Source organism: Stylophora pistillata, chromosome 1, assembly GCF_964205215.1.
Source record: "Stylophora pistillata chromosome 1, jaStyPist1.2, whole genome shotgun sequence".
In the NCBI taxonomy this organism is placed as follows: Eukaryota; Metazoa; Cnidaria; class Anthozoa; order Scleractinia; family Pocilloporidae; genus Stylophora; species Stylophora pistillata.
In genome coordinates this window covers 12,449,823-12,473,685 of record NC_142519.1, presented here as the reverse complement: position 1 = coordinate 12,473,685, position 23,863 = coordinate 12,449,823, and the positions used below count along the sequence as shown (strand labels likewise).

The window sequence follows — 23,863 nt, the reverse complement described above, 5'->3', positions numbered from 1 at the left end:
AAAAAAGCATCAAAGAATTGAGGCATATTGTTAAGGCACCTAAATAAAAAGAAAAGAGAATTTCGGAGAATTTTTCAATCGTTTGTTTTTTGTGATTATTTACCACTAGGAAAGACACTTACTAGTTCTGAGACGTGCTCACTTTAATTAAAACAAGAATTAGCTTACACCAGCTCCGGTATTAATCGCGTCACCCAGACCTCTCCCGAATGAGTATTCGATCGAACCTAATACGTTAAAACCCAACGCAAAACTATTAAGTAAAATATTAGATAAGCAATTTATTTCTTATTGATTGGAGGTTCGACTATTTCTTTCAGAAGAGTGTCCGCAAGAATTTGAACGCCTTGGGTGCCACAATGATAGCGTAGGGTACAATCGTACTGTACCGGAATTTTTGTTCACTAACCAAGACCTGTCATTAGTGGATTTAATTTGCCAATGTGCGGAACAAACAAGAACAAAGGGCTATCGCGTTTTTGCGCTACAAAAAGGTGGTAAATCCAGAAATAATAGTTAATAAATAAATAAATAAATAAGTGCGACTTAATTAAAAACTTAGAATTTTTCATCCATTTTTTTTTCTTTACTTTTTTTTCATTTCTGTCTGTTTTGGTCTTCCATGTTATCGTGTTGTAGTACTTGTTTTTTCATTTGCCTTATGTTTTGTCTTGTTTTTTTTCTTTTCTTAGTTTGTTAGCTTTTTTGGCTTGTTTTACTTATTCATCTTTCATTCTTACTTACTTACATATTTACTTCCTCATTTAATTTTATTTGGTTAAAGTGAGAATACAACAGCTTAAGTTTTCAGAATAAGGAAAATTACTAACAATGTTCTCCTATAATCAAGAGGCTATATTCGCTTGCCATGATAAACATGTCTTTAAGCAAAAAATATCCTGGTAGCAATAGTAAATTTTTTGGTTGAAGTCTAACCGTGGCATGAATGCAAACTGTGAATAACTACTGGAATGCATCACGCTGCTGAAAGCCTGGGTCTAGAAAGGAAGATTACTTTGGTTAATCTAAGCCGCCTGGGGTCACTTTAAGAAAAAAAAGCCTGTCAATTTTTGCAACATTTTTTTTCGCATTTTTTTTCATATCTTATTTATAGACTAAGCAGTAGCTGCAGATTATTTGTTGTTGTTTTCGTTAAAACATAATAAGCATAAAAGCTGATTGATAGAACACTACTTTTGTTTTTTTTCTTGATTTTCGCTCGTATGTTAGACTTCAGTCGTACAAGCTGACACCCTGTCCTGATACTAAAGCGGTTGGGAACCTTCCGCTGCCCCCCTTCACCCACCCCCCCCCCCCACGGTTTTCTTTCGTCTTAATTTGAATCAGAATTAAGTTATGTTAATCAAATACTCTGCTCTAATCTCGTGACGTCACCTGGCGATCTTTGGTGAACTTCTTCAAAACCTTAGGAGAATGCTATTCAGGAAAGGAAGCTGAAACCTTATTTCCTAAGGGTGGACAAGCATTCAATTGTAAAACCTTCCAATCTAAGCCGTGTGGCCAGGATGACAAATATTGCACTGGAGACGAAGATTCAATCTTCGTCTACAGATTATTCGGTAAGACAAAAAGACGCTTTTAACTGTTAGTGAGTACTTTTCAACGAATGCTTGGCATCATTTTGCGTGTATTTTATAACCTAAAAATAAGTTATGATAACCTAAAAACTAATGATTGTCCATGTCATTTGCAGATACCCACACACCAGCACCGAAACGTATGTACTTATAAAAAGTAATCACCATGGTTACATGGCTTAAGAGACTAAGAGACTAGTCCCTAATTATCGCTTGGAGGGGGAGGGGGAAGGGATTTGGAGTATTTTGAGGGAATCACTTTGCGAATGTCCGTCGTAACACTGCATCGGGCTTTCTAAAAACTACAGTATAACGGGCTACTCACAGATAGTTTTTAAAAGTAGTCTCAAGGGATACGTATCATTAAGAGCTGGATCGATTTGGTCGAGTAACATTATATACACGGTAAGCTTTCCTTTTCTGTACACGTACACGTTTTAACGAGAACTTCTGTACTCCTAGGTGTCACGTGTTTAAATAAAGGATTGATTGATTGATTGATTGTAATACAGAAAATGCCGAGAATGGCCACTACCCTGCAATGCATCCTGCAGGTTAAGCGTGGTCCTTTGGTTAACATCTACAAAACTATCAAGCGTTTTCAGTGAGAAGGGCAAAAAAATATTCGAACGTTGGGTGATCATGCGGGAATAGTTGAGGAGGAGACAGCTTTTTCGAAAAAAAATTCAACAGGTGACCACTTTGTGCAGTATAATAATACTAACAGCTTCCGATTAAATACACAGCCTCATGTCTAGCGCCGAAAACGGAATATCACTACGATTTGGCGTGTAAGTACGATACACCAGCTCACCGCATTTTCCCAAAGTTTTCTTTAGCCGTGTTTGATAACAAAAGTCTAGCAGAAGATAACATTTTGCCAAATCGCGTTTTCCTCGGGTTGTTTTTAAGTTTGTTTTTATGTGGAATGCTTGTCTTACCGCTTTCCTCTCCTAACTGAGAAAAAATGTTACTTTAAATCTACAACATAAAGCATGCATCAAATTGTAACATCATAACCTGCGTTTTTCCGGAAAATACGCTTTCGCTACAAGTAATTAGAACTCCTAGCATGCAGAAACAGAAACGGTACAAACAAAAACAGAAACAGAAGAATCGAGGGCGGTTTTTTTTTAAGCTCGAGGAGCTTACTTTTTCCTCCAACTAGGTCACTATTGCATAAGTAACGTTTATTACTGCGATGATTATCGCCTTCAGTATCAATCTACAGTTAAAATATCTGATTTCACAGCCGTTTATTCATCACTAAGCAGTCTACTAAGAACCAACAAAATTACCATCTACAATTAGGCTTGTTTGCTCAGTTGGTAGAGTACTGCACCGGTATCGTAGAGGTCATAGGATCAACTCGAGTACTGATAAGCCTGAATTTCTTTTACTTGTTATTTTCACTACTGCTCAAGTAGCTAGTGTTCATTATTTTGATTGGTCAATGTCATCTTCGCTGTTTCTGTTTGTTCAGTTGAGTAATTGACAATGTATACCGCGGAAGAGACCTTTTAGAGAAAAGTTTACACTTCTTAAAATCCTTTGAAACTCAATGATGGAATCCAAGATTCCATTACATTCTCTTGGTGTACCTTACCATATTCTCTTATTATAATAAATGACAATGTATACCGCAGACGAAACCTTTTAAAGAAAAGTTAAAGATTCTTAAAATCCTTTGAAACTCAATGATGGAATCCAAGATTCCATCCCTTTCTCTTGGTGTACCTTATTATAGTCTCAGAAGTAAGTTGAATTCTATGATGCGTGTTTTATTTTCAGGCAAAGTGTATAACTTAACAGTGCTGCTGTCGAACACTACCTTTGATGATTATTTATGGTTTGCACATTCGCCCCAGTTCATTGAGCTTAGACGAGATTTTGAACTTGGAGTAAGTATGCAGCTGACTATGCCCATTTCTGAAAAACTTTTGTTTGTTATCAGTTTTTCTATGGCAGCGACTAAACTTAACAATACAGTCCACAACATACCATCTAAAGTTAAAAGAAAAAGGTATGACAACTCAATTTTTTTGCGGCTAGAGGAATGGTTTAATGTCAGTAAAACAAATTACCGCTACTTCTTTTTAAATCATCTTTTTGTTTTCTTTTATTTGAAGACTGCATTTTCAATTTTGGCCGAAGTAAAACTTGGGCTGTAAAACTCGTTGTTTAACTACGATTTGTGAAAATTGACAGATAACTTCATTACTGTTATGAAACTGACCGACAAAACAGAAAAAAAATCTACGCCCTGATCATTAGCTTTAGGAGGTATCAGTTTCAGGTCGAGCAAACGTAACCAACAAAGAGATCCATAACCTATACAGTATGTCTACAATCTCATTTGATAGGTCCGCGGGATTATCCCACGCCGAGTGGTTATCACACTGCTAGACGTTTTTGTTTCGATAAGAACGGGTTCGCGTCCAGCCCAGGTCATATTGTTTTGATGTTTAACATAACGTCTACTCTCTCAATGCCTAACACTATCCATTGAAGGTGAAAACGAGTACTAATAGGAAAGCTCTTCGAATTGCTGGGCCTTTACTCCTTTGAACTAGCATTCTGAGTTAGAGGAGTAAACACACCCCTGTTCGCTTCATGCTATTGTAACTTGGATAACCCCAGGGATACGACCCATCAGGCAGGTAACACCAAGCCAGATTGCCACACTCATTCCTTAGGTATAACGATGCAACAGGCAGTTTCGAAGGCCAGAGTGTCCCGTTTAGAGAGCGCAAGGAGGCATGTCAAGTTTCTTAACTAGTAAATATTCAAAATATAAACTAATACTTGACAACTTACATTTCCTACTCAGGTTTTACAATCATACGATGGATATGATCCTTTTCTAGGCGTTACGACTTTGAGATTCAGGTAACTTACCCATAATAAACAACATAGAGGCTGAGAAAACGGTCCATGGATGGCATTTTAAAAACTTGAATTCTTTTAAAACACGAATTCACAATTAGAAACATAATATTTGTCAGTGGTATACAAGAGAAGACGATTTTTCCAGTCTAAGGTGTTAGTTTTCCACCTTTCACAGCCAAGCCCCGGGAGACAGCAACATTGTAGTGCACTTTGTGATCGAGTTTAAAGACAAAGGAGTCCATCTTCATAACTTAACAACCGCTGTAGCATGTGGGACTTTGGGCAAGCTCACTCTCGCACCGTCACTGGGTCAAGTTGGTGAGTTTGTAGAGCAAAAGTGTTCTGCGTGTTCAGTTGTCCGCTCTAACACACCCGCATCGACTTTTCGTTTGGATAAATTTCGTGATCGAGGCTCAAACAGCGCGAGGCTTTTCTCTTTACATTGGGTTTCGTTTCTCCAGAAGGTTATTAACCTCTGTTCTAGGATAATCTATCCAAGTACATAAACAACAGGAGGTTTTTAGGATTCCAAATTCACACCATTTTAAAATTGTCGACGGCGCTTTCTAGCCCTTAATACCTCAACATTAGTGTGCATATTCTCCATAATGTTACCTTTACACTCCTACGGTACTGGCGAGAAAAAGTCTTCTGACAATTAAAAGCTTATTAAGTTGGTGGTCATTTCCTTTCTTTCCATTACCTTGATGTTTGATTCTCAAGGATAGATTAGACGCTAGTCACCCTTTACTTTCCACAGTAGTAAGCAGTTGAGCAGTTCTTGTATAATCCATTTCAAAATTTACAGGGGTACTAATCGATATCTTTGATATTTGTTAGCATGTTATAAGGCACCTCCCCCACCAGTCTGCCCGCTTCCATGTTTCTCTGCCTGCGCTCCGAACTGTTACTCCAGCTGCTGCCTTCAGTACCATCCTTACTACTATGCTCCCCCACAACCTCCTCCACGCGATATTCATCCAGCCTCTTGCCCAGAAGGCTGCCCCATCACATGTGCACCTTTCGGATGCACCCCTCATTGTTGCGATGGTAACAGTCTGCTGCGTTATGAATATGGAAAACGTCACCAAGCTCCAAGGCCAGAGAAGCAATCGATAATTGGCCACATCTTTCGTAAATACCATGGGAAGAATTAAAAGGAGAAAGGAAAAAAAAAAAAAGTGAGCTATAAGATTCGAAGAAAACAAGTTCCAGCGACAAGAGTTTTTGATTTTTTGCTAATTTCATACCATCAAAGTTCTGCATGTATTATATCCCCCAAACTGGAGTTCAGATAATCATCTGGAGCCTCAAAGTCATTCTTATCAGGCCTGAGGCGATTGACTCTTATCAATATGTAATAGCGAAAAAGGAAAAAATTGGACCAAAAGCACGGCTAGCGTAGCTGCCTAATCAAATGTAAGAAATGTTATAAATTTTTGATCATTCCGAGCTTCTGATTTGCATTGTATGAAAATTAATTCAATGAAGGATACCTGAGGTATTTAGATCAAAAGCAAAGTATCTGAGATCATCCTAATCAACATTTTTTGTTGGCAAAACTTTGTTTACTTTTTGTGCTTACACCGTGTACCTACGCGGGTGTTTTAATATGTTTTATTAGTCAAAAGTTCCCAATGAACTCGATATTCAGACCCCGAAACATCCGTTATATTAAAAATGGTTCAAGTACAATTTACCGTGAAGTAAGTGATTTGGAGATAGAATAAACAGTTGATCACATTATCTTGGTGCGTGTTATAATTTTATGGGATCGATAAAAGGAAAAGAGCGAGGTTACGCTGATAAATCAATGGAGTAACTTTTTCTGCCTCCGGGCGTAGAGCAATAGTAAGAGCCCTAAAACATAAAAATCTTCACGGAAGCCTGGCCTCTCAAGTTTCATCAGAACAGTTAGTAGAGAACAGAGGACCGAATCCACCGAAAATACCCTCGAACAAGAAGGCTGATAACTTTGTTTATATCCCTTTTGAAAAAGTGGAAGATTAATTCAAAGTATCTCATTGTCAGTTCAACAAATGGTTTTTTAAAAATACCAATACGTCGCTGTAAAAGTATATTGCCAGAAAGATAGATCACGATGACGCTTCCTTTACTCCAAGATGAGGTGCCATTAGTGATATTTCGCCGGAGCAATTTATCGTGATGATTTGCAGCGTCGAAGCGATTCTTCGCTTGAACTGTATATCGTTGGAACGAGATAGGAAGGGTTCGATTTATTGTTTTACTGTGTCAATAAAATTTGCGATGCATCGCCGATATTTCGGCGATATCCGGCGGAAGAACAAACCGTAATATTCGAATGTGATCCTTTACATTACTTTCAATTGGCACAATGCTGTACTTCATTGATGTGAAGAGGGGGTCACACAGAGCAGTTAACTTTCAAGTGCTGGAAGTCGTGGAAGGATTTCTAGTAAAACTTTGAGGATGGGGGGGGGGGGGGGAGTGTAAAGCAGAGAGGGACAACTCTTTTGCAATTCTTTATTTTCGAGCGGCCTTCTCCAGTTTCATTCAATATAAGACAATTTCGGGAGGGGAGGAGTGGGGTCTTCAAGTTTTCTCTGGGAATTGCTGCTCGTGCCCAGATAGCGATAAAACGAGAAACTTCATGGAAATGAGCTTTTGTCTCTAGAGGGCGCGATTTTAAGCTCTTTTTAATTACAATTTTTTTCAGGGACATTTTTCAGCTATATCCAAAGAAAGCAATGAAAAAACATTTCAATTGTTTTTGGCGGTGTTTCCTTGTGATTTTTTAATGGTTCTTAATGCTCTGACGGTACAGTAATGTAAATAACTCTTGGAGTTGGCAACTTAAAAAAAAAATAAAGCATGTTTTTTCCACCCAAATATAAACCAAATGAAAATAAAATCGTCAGAAAACTCCTGAATATTGGCCTTACAACCATTTTAGATATTTAGTGATAAAAACATTGCAATTTCTTAGAGGTTTCAATCTCAACTTCGACAGGTCTTGATTGTCTTTTATAAGAGATATCCAGACGGTAAATACCATAATTGACCGGTAATAATTCTTGTATCTAACACCTCCTGTGCCACCAAAAACAAATAGGATGTCAAATTTTTAAAAGCCCATAACAGGTTGGGTGTTAAGTTACAACAATCAAGTCGGTCATTTGAAGCGTTGGCAAATCTTTGAAAGAGGAAAAAGAGCATTGGTAAGACATGAATAGGAAAACCATTTAAACTCCCGAAAACTTTAAAAACTGACTCGAAAAACTAGCTTCCTTAAGCTTTGGTCCTGATCCACCAACTATTTTAAATTCAGACTCCGAACTGACGTAGAGACTGACGATGGTTCTTAATATTGTTGCCGCAACGTTATTTTAACGGTGATGTTAACGAGTCCTCTGCAATAATTGAGAAATGTCATATTAATTATGTGTGCGATATTTGGATGAAACGGCTAACATCCTTTCTGAGATCTGTCGTTTGGAGTTTTGAAAGTCAAAAAATGTAAATCGAATTAGGTGCCGAGTACAATGGACTTAATCGAATAGACACTTTCGACACGCGATAATTTTGTTGGCTGCTGCATCTAACTTGAATGTTTTAAAAATCCACTGTTATTCAACAATTTTTACGACCACTAAAAGACTTAAAATACCTTCATCGCGTCAGTTGAAAATATGGGAACTCCTTGTTCCTTTTTCTTTTCTAGAGCCTTAAACTTTTTGGCGTATGGAGCAAAATAAAACTCGAAGACGCAAGCTACGTGTGGGTGTGTGTCTATCACAATAGCTCTTAGGGCAAATAAAAGATGTACTGTTCATATTTCCTTCTCTTAGGCAAATCCGATGATGAGCCTTGAACGATTTCTTCATTCCATATGGATAGCTTTATTGATGACGAGCAAGGGCTTTGGTTTCAAAAGTAAGTGTATTTAATAAATAACTGCGCAACCCTAAACTAATGGTACTATTAGCAGATAGTTGCTTTTTTCCTCAGGCTTCTCATTGCCGATACTGTATCGCGAGAGTTATAGGTCGATGTTATTTGGTATTCATAGCTCAATCACAAGAGCGAAAAACGCCTATTTAACAGTCTTGGTACAAGAAGATGTTGCGATTTTCATCGATCAACCCAACAGCTTGTATGCATTCCTTTCAGATTGTCCGCAATTTACCCGACTTGGTTGCTTTAGAGACTCGCTGAATCCTCGTCCCCTACCGACAATTCTTATGACCGACCGCGACCCTAGCATGAGGGTATTCAGCGGTGTTAATATTGACTGGGCAGATTGGAACGACTACAAGACCGACTTAGCCTGCAGATGTGCTAAAAAGACAAAGAAGTCGGGATTTAAAGTCTTTGGACTGCAATTTTATGGTAAATAAACACTGTTGCAATCAAACTAAGTTTACCTTTACTATATACTAAAACAGTGGATTACGTTAAAAAGGCGCACTCTGATTGGCTACCCAAACTTCAGATATCCCGAGCAGTTCAAGCGAGATTTGCACGCGAAAATATTGTAATCGCTGCAGGAGTTAAAATCACCTTTTTGGGCTGTATCATCTTACTAACGATGGCTAGCGGTGGATAATTACCTCGCCGCTCCGCAGTTCGGCAAACTCCGCCAGTAGCCACCTCCACTTGGATGAGTAGTTTGTACTTATCATCAGATAATTTTCATAAGCCTCCCCACTATGTTTGTTGCCTAAGCCTCCCCCCATATGTTTGTTCCCTAAGCCTCCCCCCATATATTTGTTCCCTAAGCCTCCCCCAATATGTTTGTTCCCTAAGCCTCTTTGTGAATTATGTCAATATGTATTTTTGTTTTGTTTTGTTTTGATTTTCTTCAGTTTGAATTTTTGGGGGAAGGGATGGAATGGGAATTTTCTTAGTTTTAAGCGCAGTGACGTATTAAACGATTTGCGGCTCAGAAAGGATGAAACGGCATTTGAATTTGTAAAAATGGTTACAAGCTGCAAATGACATGGATTTCGTTGATCATGCAAGACATAGTTAGAAAATAGGTCTGAGCTCGGAAGGATAGGGATATCTGACTTTGATTGGGAAATATAAACAGTGCGAAAAACAAATCTGGTGTACTTATTCTTAACTTAGGTGAATGTTGGTCGGGTGTAAACGCTGAAAAAAATTATAAGCAAGATGGACCTAGTCAAAGTTGCTTAACAAATGACTTCCGAAAATGTGGGCCACAAGACAAGTACTGTGTAGGAGAACAGGCAACTAACTTTGTTTACACTTTAAACGGTGAGTGTTCTTCGCCCCACGGTCTCTTGATCATGACGTGGGCCTGTAGTAGAACATATTACTTAGCCACTTTAAATCAATGTAAAAGCAGACAGTGACCATCTCAAACCTGTGAGCAACAGATTTTACTTCTTGAAAGCAACAGCGGCTCTCATCACCCATCTCACGCAACTACCTTCATCAAAAGAGTTCTAATGGGGGTCGGGGGAGAATTTGCCCTTCCTTCAACTCAAAGGTAACCGAGTGCATCTTGAAACTGTTCCCGCTATTGTTCTCAAATAGCTAGATCGCCAAATGAAGTCAATCATCGTAGAAGTTTATTTGCTTCTCTCTCGATTCGCAAAATGAAACAAATTATGCGTATGATGGCAATGATGATGGGATGATTGTCGCAATTTCTTCGTCTGAATCGACAAAACACACACGGCATCTATGTAAAGCAGAATTTCTTTATTTTTTTTCTATTTCACTTTTAAATTTTAGATTATGTTTATATAGATTAAAATAGATTGTAACTGTAATAATAGATTGTAATAATATTATCATTTTATCTGATAGATTTACCGTGTCTAAATAAAAAATAAAGTTCAAGAGCGGACAATCTTGGTTTGGGAAGTGACGAGAGAATACTGATTTAAGTTGTGCCAGACGACAGACAATGCGCAAGTTATCGTATTCATGAAGGAAACCTAAATTTGATCGCCACGGCTCTACAACATTGAAAATTGAGACGAGCATCCGTTTGTTTTCCGCTTTTGTCTTTGCTTAATTTTTTTTTTTTTTTACATTTAACTTGGTCTTACTACCACTTATCAATAAAATTAAAGTAAAAAGTAACGGCCTAAAAGTTTTCAAATCTTTAGCTTCAAATCCAGCGCCACAGCCGACTAACCAGCCGAGGACGAAACCGACGACTGCTCCGAAGACCAAGCCGACGATGAGGCCGGAAGCTTTGCAGTGTAAGGAGCATTTGTACTTGGATAGAGACTGTCCTAGCATTTTAAGATGAAACTTCTCTATTTCAATTTGCTTGATTAGTCTCTCCTTAATTCGTTGAAAAGATACAAAATTTTTAAGTTTGCACGACATATTTCTTCATCAATTATGCCAGATTCAGTAGCAAATGGTCGTTGGACAGTTTTGATTTACATCACAATTACACATAAGTTATTGAGTAGTGGCATACGATTATAACTTCTTGAATAAAATACAATGGTAGCACAGAGACGCAACGGTGGTATTTTGAGTTAACATAGGATAAACCAAAACAATACCAGTTAAGATAATAAAAATAAAAACGTAATAGAATAAGACTGATAAAAATAAGATACAAAAAAGAGATAAATCTAAGTGTTTTGACTGTTGGGTTAAGAGTCAGTTTCTTCCATTTAATATAAATGTCCTCGTTTATCTTTATTGAAAAACTTGAGCCGGCAGAATTCAAAATAGTAAACGATTCTGTAGAGAGTGAGTCATGGCAAGCGTTGTAAACATGCGAAGCCGACACAAGGTGCCAATGAATGCGCGTAAAAACTTGGTGAGTGGTCTCACCAAGGACACAGGTGAATTTATAAATTACAGCACGCCAACGTAGACCTTGCAGTACGGAATCTTTCACGCTAAACATGTTTCTGATTTTAAAAAGTAGAAAAGCTAACCCAATTTTTAAATCATTTTTGCAATAAAGTTTGTGCAGCCTTCCCAGCTAAACATCAATTTAAATTTTTTGACAGGTGCCCTTGTAAAAGTGTACTGAACTGAAAGTTCTAGTCGCGTATAAGAAACGTCCCTTTTTGTAGGGATAAGAAAAATTGTAACATTTGATTTGTGATTATTTGCAGGCTATGTTTATAATTTAACGCTGGAGTTGACAAACACGCCCTATGATGATGGTTTAAGTTATCCACATGCAGCCGAGTTTATTGCACTTAGGACGGATTTTGAAGTGGGAGTAAGTTGGTTCGCACAGAGATCAAACACTCTTCTTTTCCCTTTGATTAACGTCCCACCATATTTAGATTTTTCAACTTCTTATTTAAGTGAACATAACTGAAAGTACTCTTTCGTCAGATTTTGCAAGTTTATGATGAATATGACCTCTTTGCTGGTGTCACAACTCTTCTGTTCAGGTATAGAAATCAAGCTAGTTTATTGACCACCGAATTTTATCTAACGTCGCTCTTTGTGCTAGAACCGCAAGATCGTTTAGCAATTTGGCCTTATCTGAGATATAACAGACTTCAGCTCAACACATGGCTGTGCTAAAACCGTTTCAATTTAACCCAGTAGGTAAACTAAATGAAAATAGAGAGAAAATTAGAGGCCGATGAAGGCGATAGCTTTCAAGATGTAGGAAGGGTAATCTTAAAAACCCAAATGATATGTTACCAGTGAGCTGTCAAGGCGTAATTTTGGAGGTGGACATCAATTTGACTTTACCCTCCAGGCAGAGTGGCCTTGTTGGGGAAGAGCTTCTTCTTTGGTTAAATCGCTATAACAAGAATAATCTCAGCATACACCATTAATAGACGGAGAAAAGAACTCTAAAGCTTCTGAAGTTTATCCTTTGGGAGATTTGAACTTCATGATTAACGTAAGAATTCGATCATGACCATTTCCCTTGCTTAACTTTACGTCACTTTGGCTCTAGAATTCTCTAACACAAACGTCTTTCGTATGCTTGACAACTAAATTTCTTCTCTTTACTTGATTCCACCTAAAACCATGTTTGCTAATCACTAATTAATTTACATTTCTGGAACAAGAAAATATATTTAACTGCCTTAGCCTTTGCTGCCTTTTATTCAAACAGCCCAGCAACAGACGGCATGACGATCGTCCATTTTGTTATTGAGTTCAACACCAATGGCGCTCATCTTCCATTACTTACAAAAGCCTTAACTTTCGGAACGCTTGGGAAGTTTGCTTCACTTTCTGTTGCCACGAGACTGAATCAAATTGGTGAGTTCTTATTACTTCCCTGATAAGTAACTAAAGGAAAATTATAGAGTTCCTTTAATAGACTCGAATTATGCTATCCTATATTTGCCTACCACATGACAAAAGTGTAACCGGAGATGTTTCCATCTCATTTTCTTTTACAATCATCAACACCTTAACTAAATTCTTTGTCTTTGAAAGAAGAGTCATATGAATAAGAAATTTTTCATCTCTTCTTTTCTTTTTTCAGCATGCTACGAGGCACCAGCTCCATTAATCTGCCCGCTTCCATGTCCATCACTGTGCGCTCCTTCCTGCTACACCAGCTGCTGTCAGCAGTACCAATACTCCTACTGACCTCGTTCCTTCCTCTTCCTGCTACATACCCAGAAAACTGTGCAATGGCTCGTGCATTAGTCAAGTATACTCCTTACTGTCGTGCCATAGTCTAAAGCGTTCCACGAAACTTAGCTTTAACTGATAACCTCATTCACATCCAAAAAAAGTTTATTCCTCTAAGGTGGGAATGGATGTCGAATGCTCATCCTCTTTTTATAAAACAAAACAGCAATCGCAATTTCTGTCTAAAGAAAGAGTTATTTTTTGTGGAAATATTCGTTGTAAATAGTGGTATTTTCATCTTTATGAAGTAAGAAGTCAACAGTTTAGGTCGGATACCATTATTTTTGAAAAATCCTTTGGCTTATCGTCACATAAATGAAAATCCCCAATAAAATACTCCGGCCACACATCATCCAAGCTGATGTTTGAGTCAACTCAGTAGCTTTTTCTTTAGCTTGTGTAGATCATGGCGTTTTCTGTCCTCTCTGCGGATTGTCGTTGAGGTTTTCCTCCCACTGATAACTTTCCTTTTCAAGTACAAAGGAAACTGATAAATTCTGGCGTTACAACATCTGAAGGAGCATCTTGGAGCACATGCAGATGGGCAGGGATTCGGGCATTGAAAGGCGTGTGTAGACTGTTGGGCGTAGACTGACAAAGGGTGAACAACAGGATAATGCACAGGCTGCATAACGCAGCAGGCGCGAGGACAAACCGCTGTACATGACATCTGACACTGGGGCGTGCAGACCAAGGATAACGGCTGCTGTTTGCGGCAACCTTAAAGATAATTCAAAATTTTTTGAGTGATAATGTTTTTTTAAGGTTGTCTTTTAAGTCAAGAGATGCTACTGGTAATTACTTAATAAAAGGAAACTATTTAAAAAAAGATGGTTACGAAGGTTAAAATGTATTTGACGATATTATTTTGCATTGTACATAGTTTAGAAAAACAGTTTGAATATGCAATACTGTGAATGCTTGATGATAGGTTTTTTTTTCAGTCAGAGTCCTTGTAGTCCGGTAGTGTCACTTTGTTCTTCATTTTTCTTATGCCATATTATTGCTCGTTACATTTCTTGAAATTATTTCTCTCCATCGTCTATTTTATAATTTACATGATTTAGTAACTCACATGGTACTGGAGGTTTGGTTGAGGGAACTTTCGTTGGATTTATCCTTTGTGTAGCGATTTGTGTAGAAGCAAGTGTCTTTTGTGACTTGGTTGTAACTGAGTAAAGAAAATTTTTAAACAACAGTTTACGGATTCACTAACTTTCAGTTCCAATGTAACCCATCTGATCTCCAAAAGGGCATTTAACTTTGATAGAAATCACTTTTTAGTGTTTTTCTTGTCTACCCCAAATTTGCCATTGGAAAGAATCAAAGTGGCTCACGTCTTGGAGTTACGGGGAGTTTTACGGTCAAGTTAGTCCTGATCTTCGGTCTCGTTACCTTCCGTTGATCTTAGAATTGTAATATTACGTTCAAGATAACGATTCTAAAATAATAAGTAAAATTACTGGAAATTGTGAGAAAAGGACTCCTTCAGCTCATTATATCCCTTTTATACGCTCCCCCCCCCTCCCCCCCCCCCCGCCCACCCTCTTATCATCCGTGAAGATATGAGAAGCTTACTCAGACTCACATTCTGTGACCGAAATTGTACCCTTACTGTTTGGCAGGCGGCGCAATGTTGATTTTTTTGTCGGAGGATTTGTCAGTTTCGTTGGAGAGGAACTCGGTTGGTAGGTGCTTGTTCCAGTGTTGGAGGCCGTGACTTTTGCGACTGATAAGTAATAAAAGGATGATGGATGAGACACGAGTCAGATGTCTAATTAACTGAAAAATTCAAGGTAGAAAGCAAAGCAAGTCGAAAATGTATCAAGCTCTTTCAGTTGACGTTCAACAAACATGAGGTGCTATATGATGAACCGATGGCTTCAATGAAAGCATGTCATTCAATGTTCTCCTAGTTACTCACTTTTTGGTCTTTGCGTTGAATCGGTGTTTAAGACCCTCTTCGGTGTAGCATTTGTTTTTCCTATCTCTTTAATGGTGGCTCTTTTTCCAGTGGTCAAAGTTCTTCGAATGGATGGGACTTTGGTTGGTCTCGAAGGAAGGCCGGGTTTGGATCGTCCTATTTCATCGTAAAGAAAAAATTTGGTATTGCAATGAGATCATAGTTAAGTTTTCACTCCGGTTATTTGCAGTCTAATTACCTTAAATGAAGTTTTGATTCGGAGCAAGTCGAATTCACGGTAACCCTGAACACTTACGGTTTGTAGTCTGGCTTGTCGTTTTCTGTGAGGGTGTCCTTGATTGTGAGGTATTCCTTGTCGGACGTGTTGGTTTAGAAGTATTCTTTGGAGTTGAACATGATGAAGATATGCTCGCTATATATGAATTAATGGAATGGTTACTTTCGATAAAAGAGCAACAGGATTAGACGAAAAAGTAACGGCTAAAACAGAAAACTTCTGCTAAAAGAGCGACATACGTTATTTTACAAAAGTTTGCTAAGTCAGCACCGACTTACAGGTGCATTAATGAACTTTACCAATTGAATGTTGTTTCAGTGTTTTGTTTTGTTTCTTTAATTTTCTTTTTCTTTCATGGTTGTTCTTTCTTAATTTTCCATCAAAATTTCAAAGAGGCACATAGATATGTCTATACTAACACTTTCCTAACTTATAGACAAAGAGTGTATTCTCAGTTCCAGTACACGGTTGATTTCCACATGTAGGATCGCATGGCTCGTATTTTGTGGTGAAACATTGTCTGGTCGGCCCGTCTATGTTATAGGTTTCCAGTCCATCGTCTCCGGAATAACATTCAGCTAGTCAAAATTGGAAGGGGAAAATGAAAATTATCGAATTTGTAACTTTCGGGAAATTGTTTATAAGCATTATACTTTAATTACAATTTTCTTAGGTTAGGTGGCACCTTTGCTACAACTTACAAAGTGAAGCCATGAGTATTTACCAATATCTGACGAGGTTGGCTAATAATTTTAGTTGTGCCTATATCATTTGGCAGTTTATGTCATTCAGCCTCCCACTATATGATTCTTACATAGAACTTAATCTTACCATTTATTTCTATATTTTTGTTATTGAGTCTTTAGGAATTAACAATTATTAAAGGTTAAAAAAAGTTTTCCTGTTTTTGAAAACCTCATCTGACGTCGTTTTAACTGTGTTATAGAATGAAGGAAAAACAAATTGAAAATTGATAGGAAATATCACAATATCACTTAGAACAAGAGGCAACTGAATGAGTGTATCAGTACCAAAATTCTCTATGCCAAACACTTCGTAACCCAATTTCTTGCTTTGTGATGCGCAGCGTTGTATTAAATCATCAAGATATCGTCGGTTGAAATTCTTTTCAATATACTTTTTCCCGCTGTAACGAGGAGAGGTCTCGTCGCGGTCCGTGAATAAAAGTTCCGCAAGAGGTCTTGCTTCTTGCCAGTTGTCCTTGTAACACCCCAACTTATTGTAATCAGTACCTGCTGACACATACGATAAAATAATGTATCAATTTGATGTGACAGTTTGCATTTACATGCTTACATTTTTCATGACTATCAAATGATTTTATTCATGTTAATATTTTTCTTGGCGGAAACTAATCTGTTGGAATTAAACCAGTTTCCCTTCGCGTAATATTACAGATCCCATAATCCTGTGTGCGACATACAAGTGTAGACATACATTTACGTATGCATAGACAGACAGGGGAATGTATTGTGAAAAAAAGCCATAAAGCAGCAATTCTTGTTAAAAAAAGAAGGAAATTACCCTCTGCATAAATCGTGGTAATGACGCAGACAAACTCTAAAATTGCCCATTTACATGCCCAATAGACGCTGTTCATTCCTTCATAAGACTACCAGTAGGCAAGTACCCCTCCTAAAAGAAACAGCAAAAAGTAAGCAAAATTCAAAAACATGGTATCGATATTACCCAAAATCTGGGTTTTTTGAGGAAAGTATACTGGCAATCATCCGATTAAAAGGCAACTGCGATTTTAGCAAGGAGTGTTTTTTTTTTCTTTTTTGTAATCATGATCGCATTTTTTTTAAAGACTAGATGTTTTCTTGATGTCGAAGAATCTCAGCTGTTAGATGATCAGTTTCTTAGTCATAAACAAAATTCAAAGCTATGGGACCTCGAGCGTCATGCAGGTAATATTTCCTTAAACAAAATGAAATTAACCAGCCTGGGATAGGCATTCCCACCGCCCAAAGGTTTTGATTACGTACCAAAATGTTCGAGTGCAAGATTGTTCAATCAGGAAAGAGTGTTGTCAAAAAGAAAATTTCGTTGCTTCTGAGAACCCTTACTCTGTCTTACTAATCAGTTAAATTACCTAAAAATGTGTTCCATTTTATGACAGACCTTTCACTTACCTCAAAACACTATCTTCTGTCACGTATGCAAGTCACGAAAGAATATCGCAACTGGCGGCAGTGAAATTATAGTATAAATTGTACATCACGTCCGATCGCGAATATATTCTCTGGATGTTTCCCTGTGTAAGCTTTGATTTTCGGACTCATGGTTTCGAATTTGCATTTGACATGGGAAACATGACAAAGGCTACTGTTTTCTTTGGTTGCTGGATGGCTAGCCGTGAGGCTCTGCGTGACCCTGGTGCTTACAGAACGCGCACCACGCATGTTTTCACTTGTCAAACCAACCCTTAAGGTAAACGGACGGGTGCCGGAATTCCTGAAATCTTTTGTGTGGAGACAACGAACATTTTGGCAATGGGTAAAAGCATGCAACGAGAAACTAAAGGTGTAATATTAGTCGATATTTTATATGGGCTTTTAAATTGGAGATGGTTTTAAAAACTTTGTTTGAATGACTGATTGCGCAGTTGCAAGCTCTAGAATAGCGCCATACCCTATGTTAGAATGAAAAAACTTATTTTGGACTTGTAAGCGAAAGAACGAAGCAGTTGTCTTTTTGAAATAAAATATAAACACGATAGGCTAGTTAGCGGCTATTTTTCCTTTTCAATACGTTCCATACAAAGCTTATTGGCTGTGCGCGAAAATGTAACTTTATTTTCAATTACGATAATTTGATCTAATTATAACTTTGAATGTGAAATGAGGGGTAAAAGTTTTGACAGGTTAGCTGGCTACGTATATGATGAATTAATTGCTTTACACGCTCTGTTTGGTCCAAAGTTTATAGCTGGTATACAATCAAGCAAATATTGCTCCTTGTCTGAGGCTGGTAAAAAACTTATCAATATCTTCGAAATGCACCAGCTCCCAGGAGCTGTGGGTGCTGAGAACAGGAGAGATATTATGTAGCTTATCTGGGGACGTGCCGCTGAACCAAGTGATAGCTTAATTTCCTAATGCAATATATTTCTTGCTAAAATGTTCTGAACTAAACAATGAATATCAACGACCCTTGTTATTTCGGTTTATAATCTGTTACCTTAATAGATGTCACCAAAAAAAAGACAAGAAAAACAATCAACCTGTTTCGAATAAAATTAATGAGACCTGCCCGAGGACTCTTCACTTGACTCTGGTGAGGACCTCTTACATGTCACGGCCAGCGACTATCCTATGGCCACATAGAAGATCACATCACAAGACTTAGAGTTTACACCCTCTCGCCTTAGGTCTTTGAAGCTTTCATTCCGAGTAGTTATAATTTTGAGGGGATCCCGCAAAGGAACGGGTTTTATTCTTAATGAGGACTTAGTTAAGGCTTAGCTGAGAATAACGGTTATTTCTATGTCAGAGTTTTCAGCAAACTTCCTTTCTTTTCTCCATTAATTAGCCTGATTTTTCCTCATCTTCTTATCTGTTTCTTGTGATGCTTTGGATAATGATAATTATGGGTAGCCTCAGGTTTTCTTCTGGGCTTGCTTTTTCTGCACTTGATGTCGTTTCCCGTACATGTGCTGTTGTGTCTGCTCATAGTAAATCGTATAACAACAAGCAGGAGTACATGATGGTGCACAGATTGCTCCACATGGCGCAGCACATTGAACAGAATATCCGACTGAAGCTACTGAGCTCGGACTTACTGTCGTGCAGCAATTTGGAGTACAGGTTGAACTACACGTCACCTTGCACTCGGGGGCACAAAGCCAGGATAACCCCTGTTTGTGAGCGTTATCAGGATTGTATGGGTGACCATAAGAAGTTGGATGAAGAGGAGTTGGCCTAAAGACCGGCTCATAGCAACCTGCGAAATTAGCCATTGTATCAAAACATATTTCAGTTGCAATGATCATGATTATTCAATTGATTGCTTCCGTTTGCAATTTTGCATGAAAATAAATGCCTTAAAAAAAATAGTCAGGGATGTCTTTAGCCCACCTTCCGCAGATGAAGATTCCAGGAAAGGAAAGCTATCAAGGTATTTCGGAGCGGACTTTCCCTGACATTATTGCAAGTAACCCAAAGGTAACATCAATCATCAATGTATAATCAATCATAATAGTTATATGGATACTATGGGTAGGTATCCATAAGAGGTGCTAAGAAATGAGATGCGACTCAATACGGGGTTGTCTTACCACAGTCTCCTACTGCTGGAAATACTTTTAATTTGCCAAACTTCTGTGTGCCCATTTTTTTGACGAGTGCTATCAAATGCTTGCTTTTGGTTCTGAACTTGAGAAGTATCGTTGACACTACTTTCATTTCAAAGCCAGGACTAAACGAAAGCAAAGAAAAAACAAACAACAAACAATCTAGCAAACAATGAGACTCCATATGTCCAAAACAATTGCGAAGAGCTCCATGGCTTATTAGAGAAGGCTGAAAACTTTAACATTCCAGATTAAAATGCGTTACCGGACCCATCGTCTAACCAAGGTATAAGGACTCTCAGAAGTTTGTAAATGTATGTCTTGCAATTGTGCGAAGCTCACTAGTTTCTAGTTTGAGCACCCTGGCATGGCTTAAATGGTACCAAAATTTTGGTATCTTTTGGGGTGGCTTTATAGCTTCACCCCCATCCTAGAGTCAGCACTGCACTGATGAGGCCCAGAGGGCCGAAATAGTACTGTCTGCAGTTAAATATAAATATAATTACTTGACACAGCCCCCACCAAGTTTGCAGCTGATTTGCCAGAAAATGCTGGTCCAGAAGGGATATTGAAATGCCAATTGAGCTAGAAACACAGAAAACATAACATATTTTTCTCTGCGTAGAAATGCACAACTGATACCAAGTTCTTTGATATAGTTGAGTCGGAGCCTTCTTGAAAAGTGATTTGAAATTGCCAATATCCTCACAGAATTTCATTCCCTCACTTACCTAAACCTGAGAACTTGTACCTCCTGAAATTGTTCGTCGCCGTCATACGCTTGTAGAATCTAAAAAATTAGTCCCATTCAGCATTTGAAGTCAGTAAAATGTCTTTATACCACGTGAATTAAAATAAATAACACCCGACAGACACCGAAACGCTATGACTGACAGACCAACCAAATAACCGACTGGTCGACTGACTGTCTGACTGACTGACTGACTGTCTGACTGACTGACTGACTGATCGATTGACTGACCAACCTATTAACTGAATGGTCGACTGATCAAAAGACGAACTTATTGAATGACTGACTTGGCTGACTGTCTGACTTACAGACTGACTGACTGACCAGACGACCAATGGATTGATTGACTGTCCTTCCTTGGTAATCAACTGACTCTGACAGCCCAATGTGCCTGATTGTATATCAGCCAGCAGGAAAACTGTCTATCTTTTCGTTGTCTAAAACTGCCAGAATATTTGATCGGCTAACTAACAAGCGTTACACACATTTCAGTCTGAGGCAATAAAGAAAATAGCATAAAAAAAATAAGAGATGGCACGCATTTCCAAAATTATCGTAAAGAAAAAAGGAAAAATCACAGTACCTCGATTGATATTCAAAATAGATACGTACCCCTAATTCAATATTTTGCCTGTAGTCCATAAATTCGGAAGACTGATAGCTTTCTAATTCAGTAGTGTAACTTATATCATTCAAAAGAATCGTTAGCCTGTAAGAAGAACCTGTGAGGTACATTTATAAATATCAGCAGTTGACATGATGATGCGAACCATAATGAGTAAGCATTATGAGTGATAAAGATTTCAAGCCTTCTTTACATTTCCACTTTGCATCGGTGAAAACCAAAATAAGACGTGAAAATATGTATAAAATTCTGTTGAAAATCTGTACTTCTAACATACAGTCATACAACCGTATCAAAAAAGCATTGCTTTATGAAGAAAAGATAAAATCGCAAAATACGATACAGATAAGGCGCAGTCAAGACCATAAAATACATCACAACATCGCTAATAGTCTTCAAACTGCGCTTGTTGTTAAGTATTCATCCAGCCAGTCTATTTCGGCATCTCATCACTATCAAATAAATAAATAAATAATATAGTATTTCTGACCGCTTGCAGCCTAAGGCTGAATTACGGGTGCAGTTTAAGGTTGAGAACAGACGTCATTTATTTACCTTTTTTCTGCATACATTTTACTTTTAAATGCTACGTACATTCAAGTTCCTTTATGCTTGACTTGGAAGACTTGGCAATTTTCAGAACTTTCTTCTGCATGATTTTTTCACTGAGAGCTTTTCGCCATGATTTTTTCTTCTTAGCCTTGCGACTTTTACCTGATGCTTAAAAGACGTGAGGTAACTGATAATGATAATAGTGATTGAGGATAACTAAGAAACATAATTAGGGGTCATTTAAGTAGAAGACCCAAGAAAGCCAAACTCGTTCGTTACTGTTTAATTCCGTTGGTGTAGTCCCGAGGAAAGTTCTATTAATTTCATCTCCACCAAAGTAGATTTCTAGAGGGCTCGATTTCCGCGTCTACCGCAGGTTTTTACGACCAACTGCCAATAGCACAACATTTGCAAGTGTCTGGGAAGATTGTCCCATTCAAATGAGTGGGGCTCTTACTTATGAGGCTGAATTAAGAGGTCTAAGTAGAGCCGAATAAAGCTAACATCGGTCTCCCCATAAGGATCTGTCAAAGATTTCCGGAGAGGGGCATCATTAGTTTCATACTAGGAGTTCTTCTCAGAGCGGAGCCCAACCTTCCCCACCCCCCTCCAAAAAAAAACCAAACGAACAAAAATGATTTCTTTCTTATTAGTGAAGCTCACCTGTTATTTTGTAAACAAAAATTGTTTTTTCCTCTCCCACACAAATTCCTGAATCGTCCTGACAGATGTCGAAGTTTGTCGTGGCACATTGACTACTTAAGAACGACTCGCTAAAGGCTGGTGCATGATCATCGGTCGAATAGCATTCTCCTAAGGTGTGACAACACGTTAAAAGACGTGACAACACCAACATTTTGAATCAATTACGATTGAGCATGGAACGATAGCAGAGTTAAATCATATAAGACTGACCACTGTCGCACAGCCCGCCAATGTGATGGAACTTAAGCTTATTCAGAAAAACGAGAAAGCAATTAAGAAAATTGGTTAAATTTATTGAGTAAACACAGAAGAAATGATGTAAACCACAATTTTTGATAAATTGTACCATGTTCCACCAAATCTGAGGTGCTTACCATAATTCTGCAATCCAAACGCAACATATCCCTTTATCTTTGTTGCCTTTGCACATCTACAAGCCAAGTCTGGAAGGTAGATGTTAAATTCTTGGAATGCGTATCTAATACCACTCCAAAACTTAGAAGACTTGTCACGGTCTGTGAAGAGCGCATCGGACATAGGACGGCGCTCTCCATTTGTCTGTTTGTAACACCCCACCCTTTCGAAAATTATGTCGTAGCATGTTTGAGCTGCCAAAAGAGGATTATAAATTTTGTTAATCAAGCATCCAGCGAGAAATGTTTAGTTCAAAGACATATGTTCATTAGCCAACGGTTACCAGCTGTTTTAACATCAAAGCTAATTATTTTCAATTACGTGGTGAACATGATCTTTTGGATATACATGTAAAATAAGAGAGAAAGAGACATCGCTTTTACCTTGCGCTTGCGATACGAATACAGATACCAAAAAGGTCAAAGAGACGATTCCAGTGTTGGACGGCTTCTTATGACCAGCCTTCATGTCTTGAAAGATCTGTGGAAGAATGGCCTCAGTACGATTTGTAAGATGTATGTATTCGATGGACATGATAAAGTTTTTATAGTTTTCAGTCCAATGCCGACATGACGGAAATGTTTCTCAAAAACTGTAGCTATTTATGTATCAAACAACCAAAGGATAACGGAAACCCGTCATAAGCTAGGGGGTCGTCAATTTAAGTTTTACCGTTACGGAGTCAATAACATGAAATATACGAAATAAATGTTCAAAAATCAGACCATAGTGAACTTTACTCTTACTAAATATACCAGTTGGGAAAAATTGAGCTACACTGATCAGGCTCCTGATGCGTTTTGTAGAGCCAGTGTATCAAACTGTCGATATATTTGAACAAAGTCTTTGTCAGTAAAACATAAAACCCTTACTTAGGTGTTCGTTTGTACCCATTGTCTTGAATTTCAACGTTGACTGACCATATAGTTTATAATGCTAAGTATGGCCCACCCACTGACCCTGCCCACTGAGTTTACATTGATAGGCGCATCACCAGACACCCGGTTTGTCGTACCATGAAATTGGACGGAATCACAATTTTTTTTCGGTACCAATATTTGATTCGAATCTTGCATCTGAACCCGGAGAGAGAGGAAGATAAATACGATTATCGTTAACCCAATTAAACGGCACCAATCGATTGATATGAACGAAGATCTCACATAAAGAAACAAAGAAAAGACAATTTCTCCAGAATGTCAATCAGTT

The 23,863-nt window shown here is 38.1% G+C and overlaps 3 protein-coding genes across 4 annotated transcripts; 1 reads left to right on the top strand and 2 right to left on the bottom strand.

Annotated features, from left to right (window-relative positions):
- The first annotated feature begins 7,621 nt into the window (after window positions 1–7,621).
- On the top strand, window positions 7,622–14,289 carry LOC111323827 (uncharacterized). The gene is made up of 9 exons (XM_022927266.2): window positions 7,622–7,687; window positions 8,318–8,402; window positions 8,640–8,858; window positions 9,600–9,749; window positions 10,613–10,708; window positions 11,591–11,700; window positions 11,820–11,878; window positions 12,562–12,710; window positions 12,940–14,289. The coding sequence occupies exons 2-9, from the start codon at window positions 8,327–8,329 to the stop codon at window positions 13,044–13,046; spliced, it is 966 nt and encodes a 321-aa protein (XP_022783001.1). The 5' UTR covers window positions 7,622–7,687; window positions 8,318–8,326; the 3' UTR covers window positions 13,047–14,289.
- Window positions 13,462–17,642, bottom strand: LOC148741273 (uncharacterized). 2 transcript variants are annotated; one of them, XM_088741335.1, is made up of 9 exons: window positions 17,449–17,642; window positions 16,838–16,948; window positions 16,324–16,545; window positions 15,712–15,870; window positions 15,311–15,427; window positions 15,016–15,171; window positions 14,680–14,820; window positions 14,167–14,262; window positions 13,462–13,811 (listed from the first exon to the last, which is right to left on the bottom strand). In XM_088741335.1, exons 2-9 carry the CDS (start codon window positions 16,911–16,913, stop codon window positions 13,462–13,464), a joined length of 1,317 nt encoding a protein of 438 aa, XP_088597461.1. In that variant the 5' UTR covers window positions 16,914–16,948; window positions 17,449–17,642. The 2 variants fall into 2 exon arrangements, with proteins under 2 accessions (XP_088597461.1, XP_088597464.1); XM_088741338.1 differs by having other exon boundaries at window positions 14,707–14,820.
- Window positions 17,643–18,094: 452 nt separating this feature from the next.
- LOC111323842 (uncharacterized) lies at window positions 18,095–23,536 on the bottom strand. Its single transcript, XM_022927280.2, has 9 exons — window positions 23,401–23,536; window positions 23,038–23,134; window positions 22,615–22,848; window positions 22,199–22,348; window positions 21,578–21,703; window positions 20,971–21,080; window positions 20,339–20,397; window positions 19,593–19,732; window positions 18,095–19,258 (listed from the first exon to the last, which is right to left on the bottom strand). Exons 2-9 carry the CDS (start codon window positions 23,120–23,122, stop codon window positions 18,915–18,917), a joined length of 1,248 nt encoding a protein of 415 aa, XP_022783015.2. The 5' UTR covers window positions 23,123–23,134; window positions 23,401–23,536; the 3' UTR covers window positions 18,095–18,914.
- Window positions 23,537–23,863: the final 327 nt, after the last annotated feature.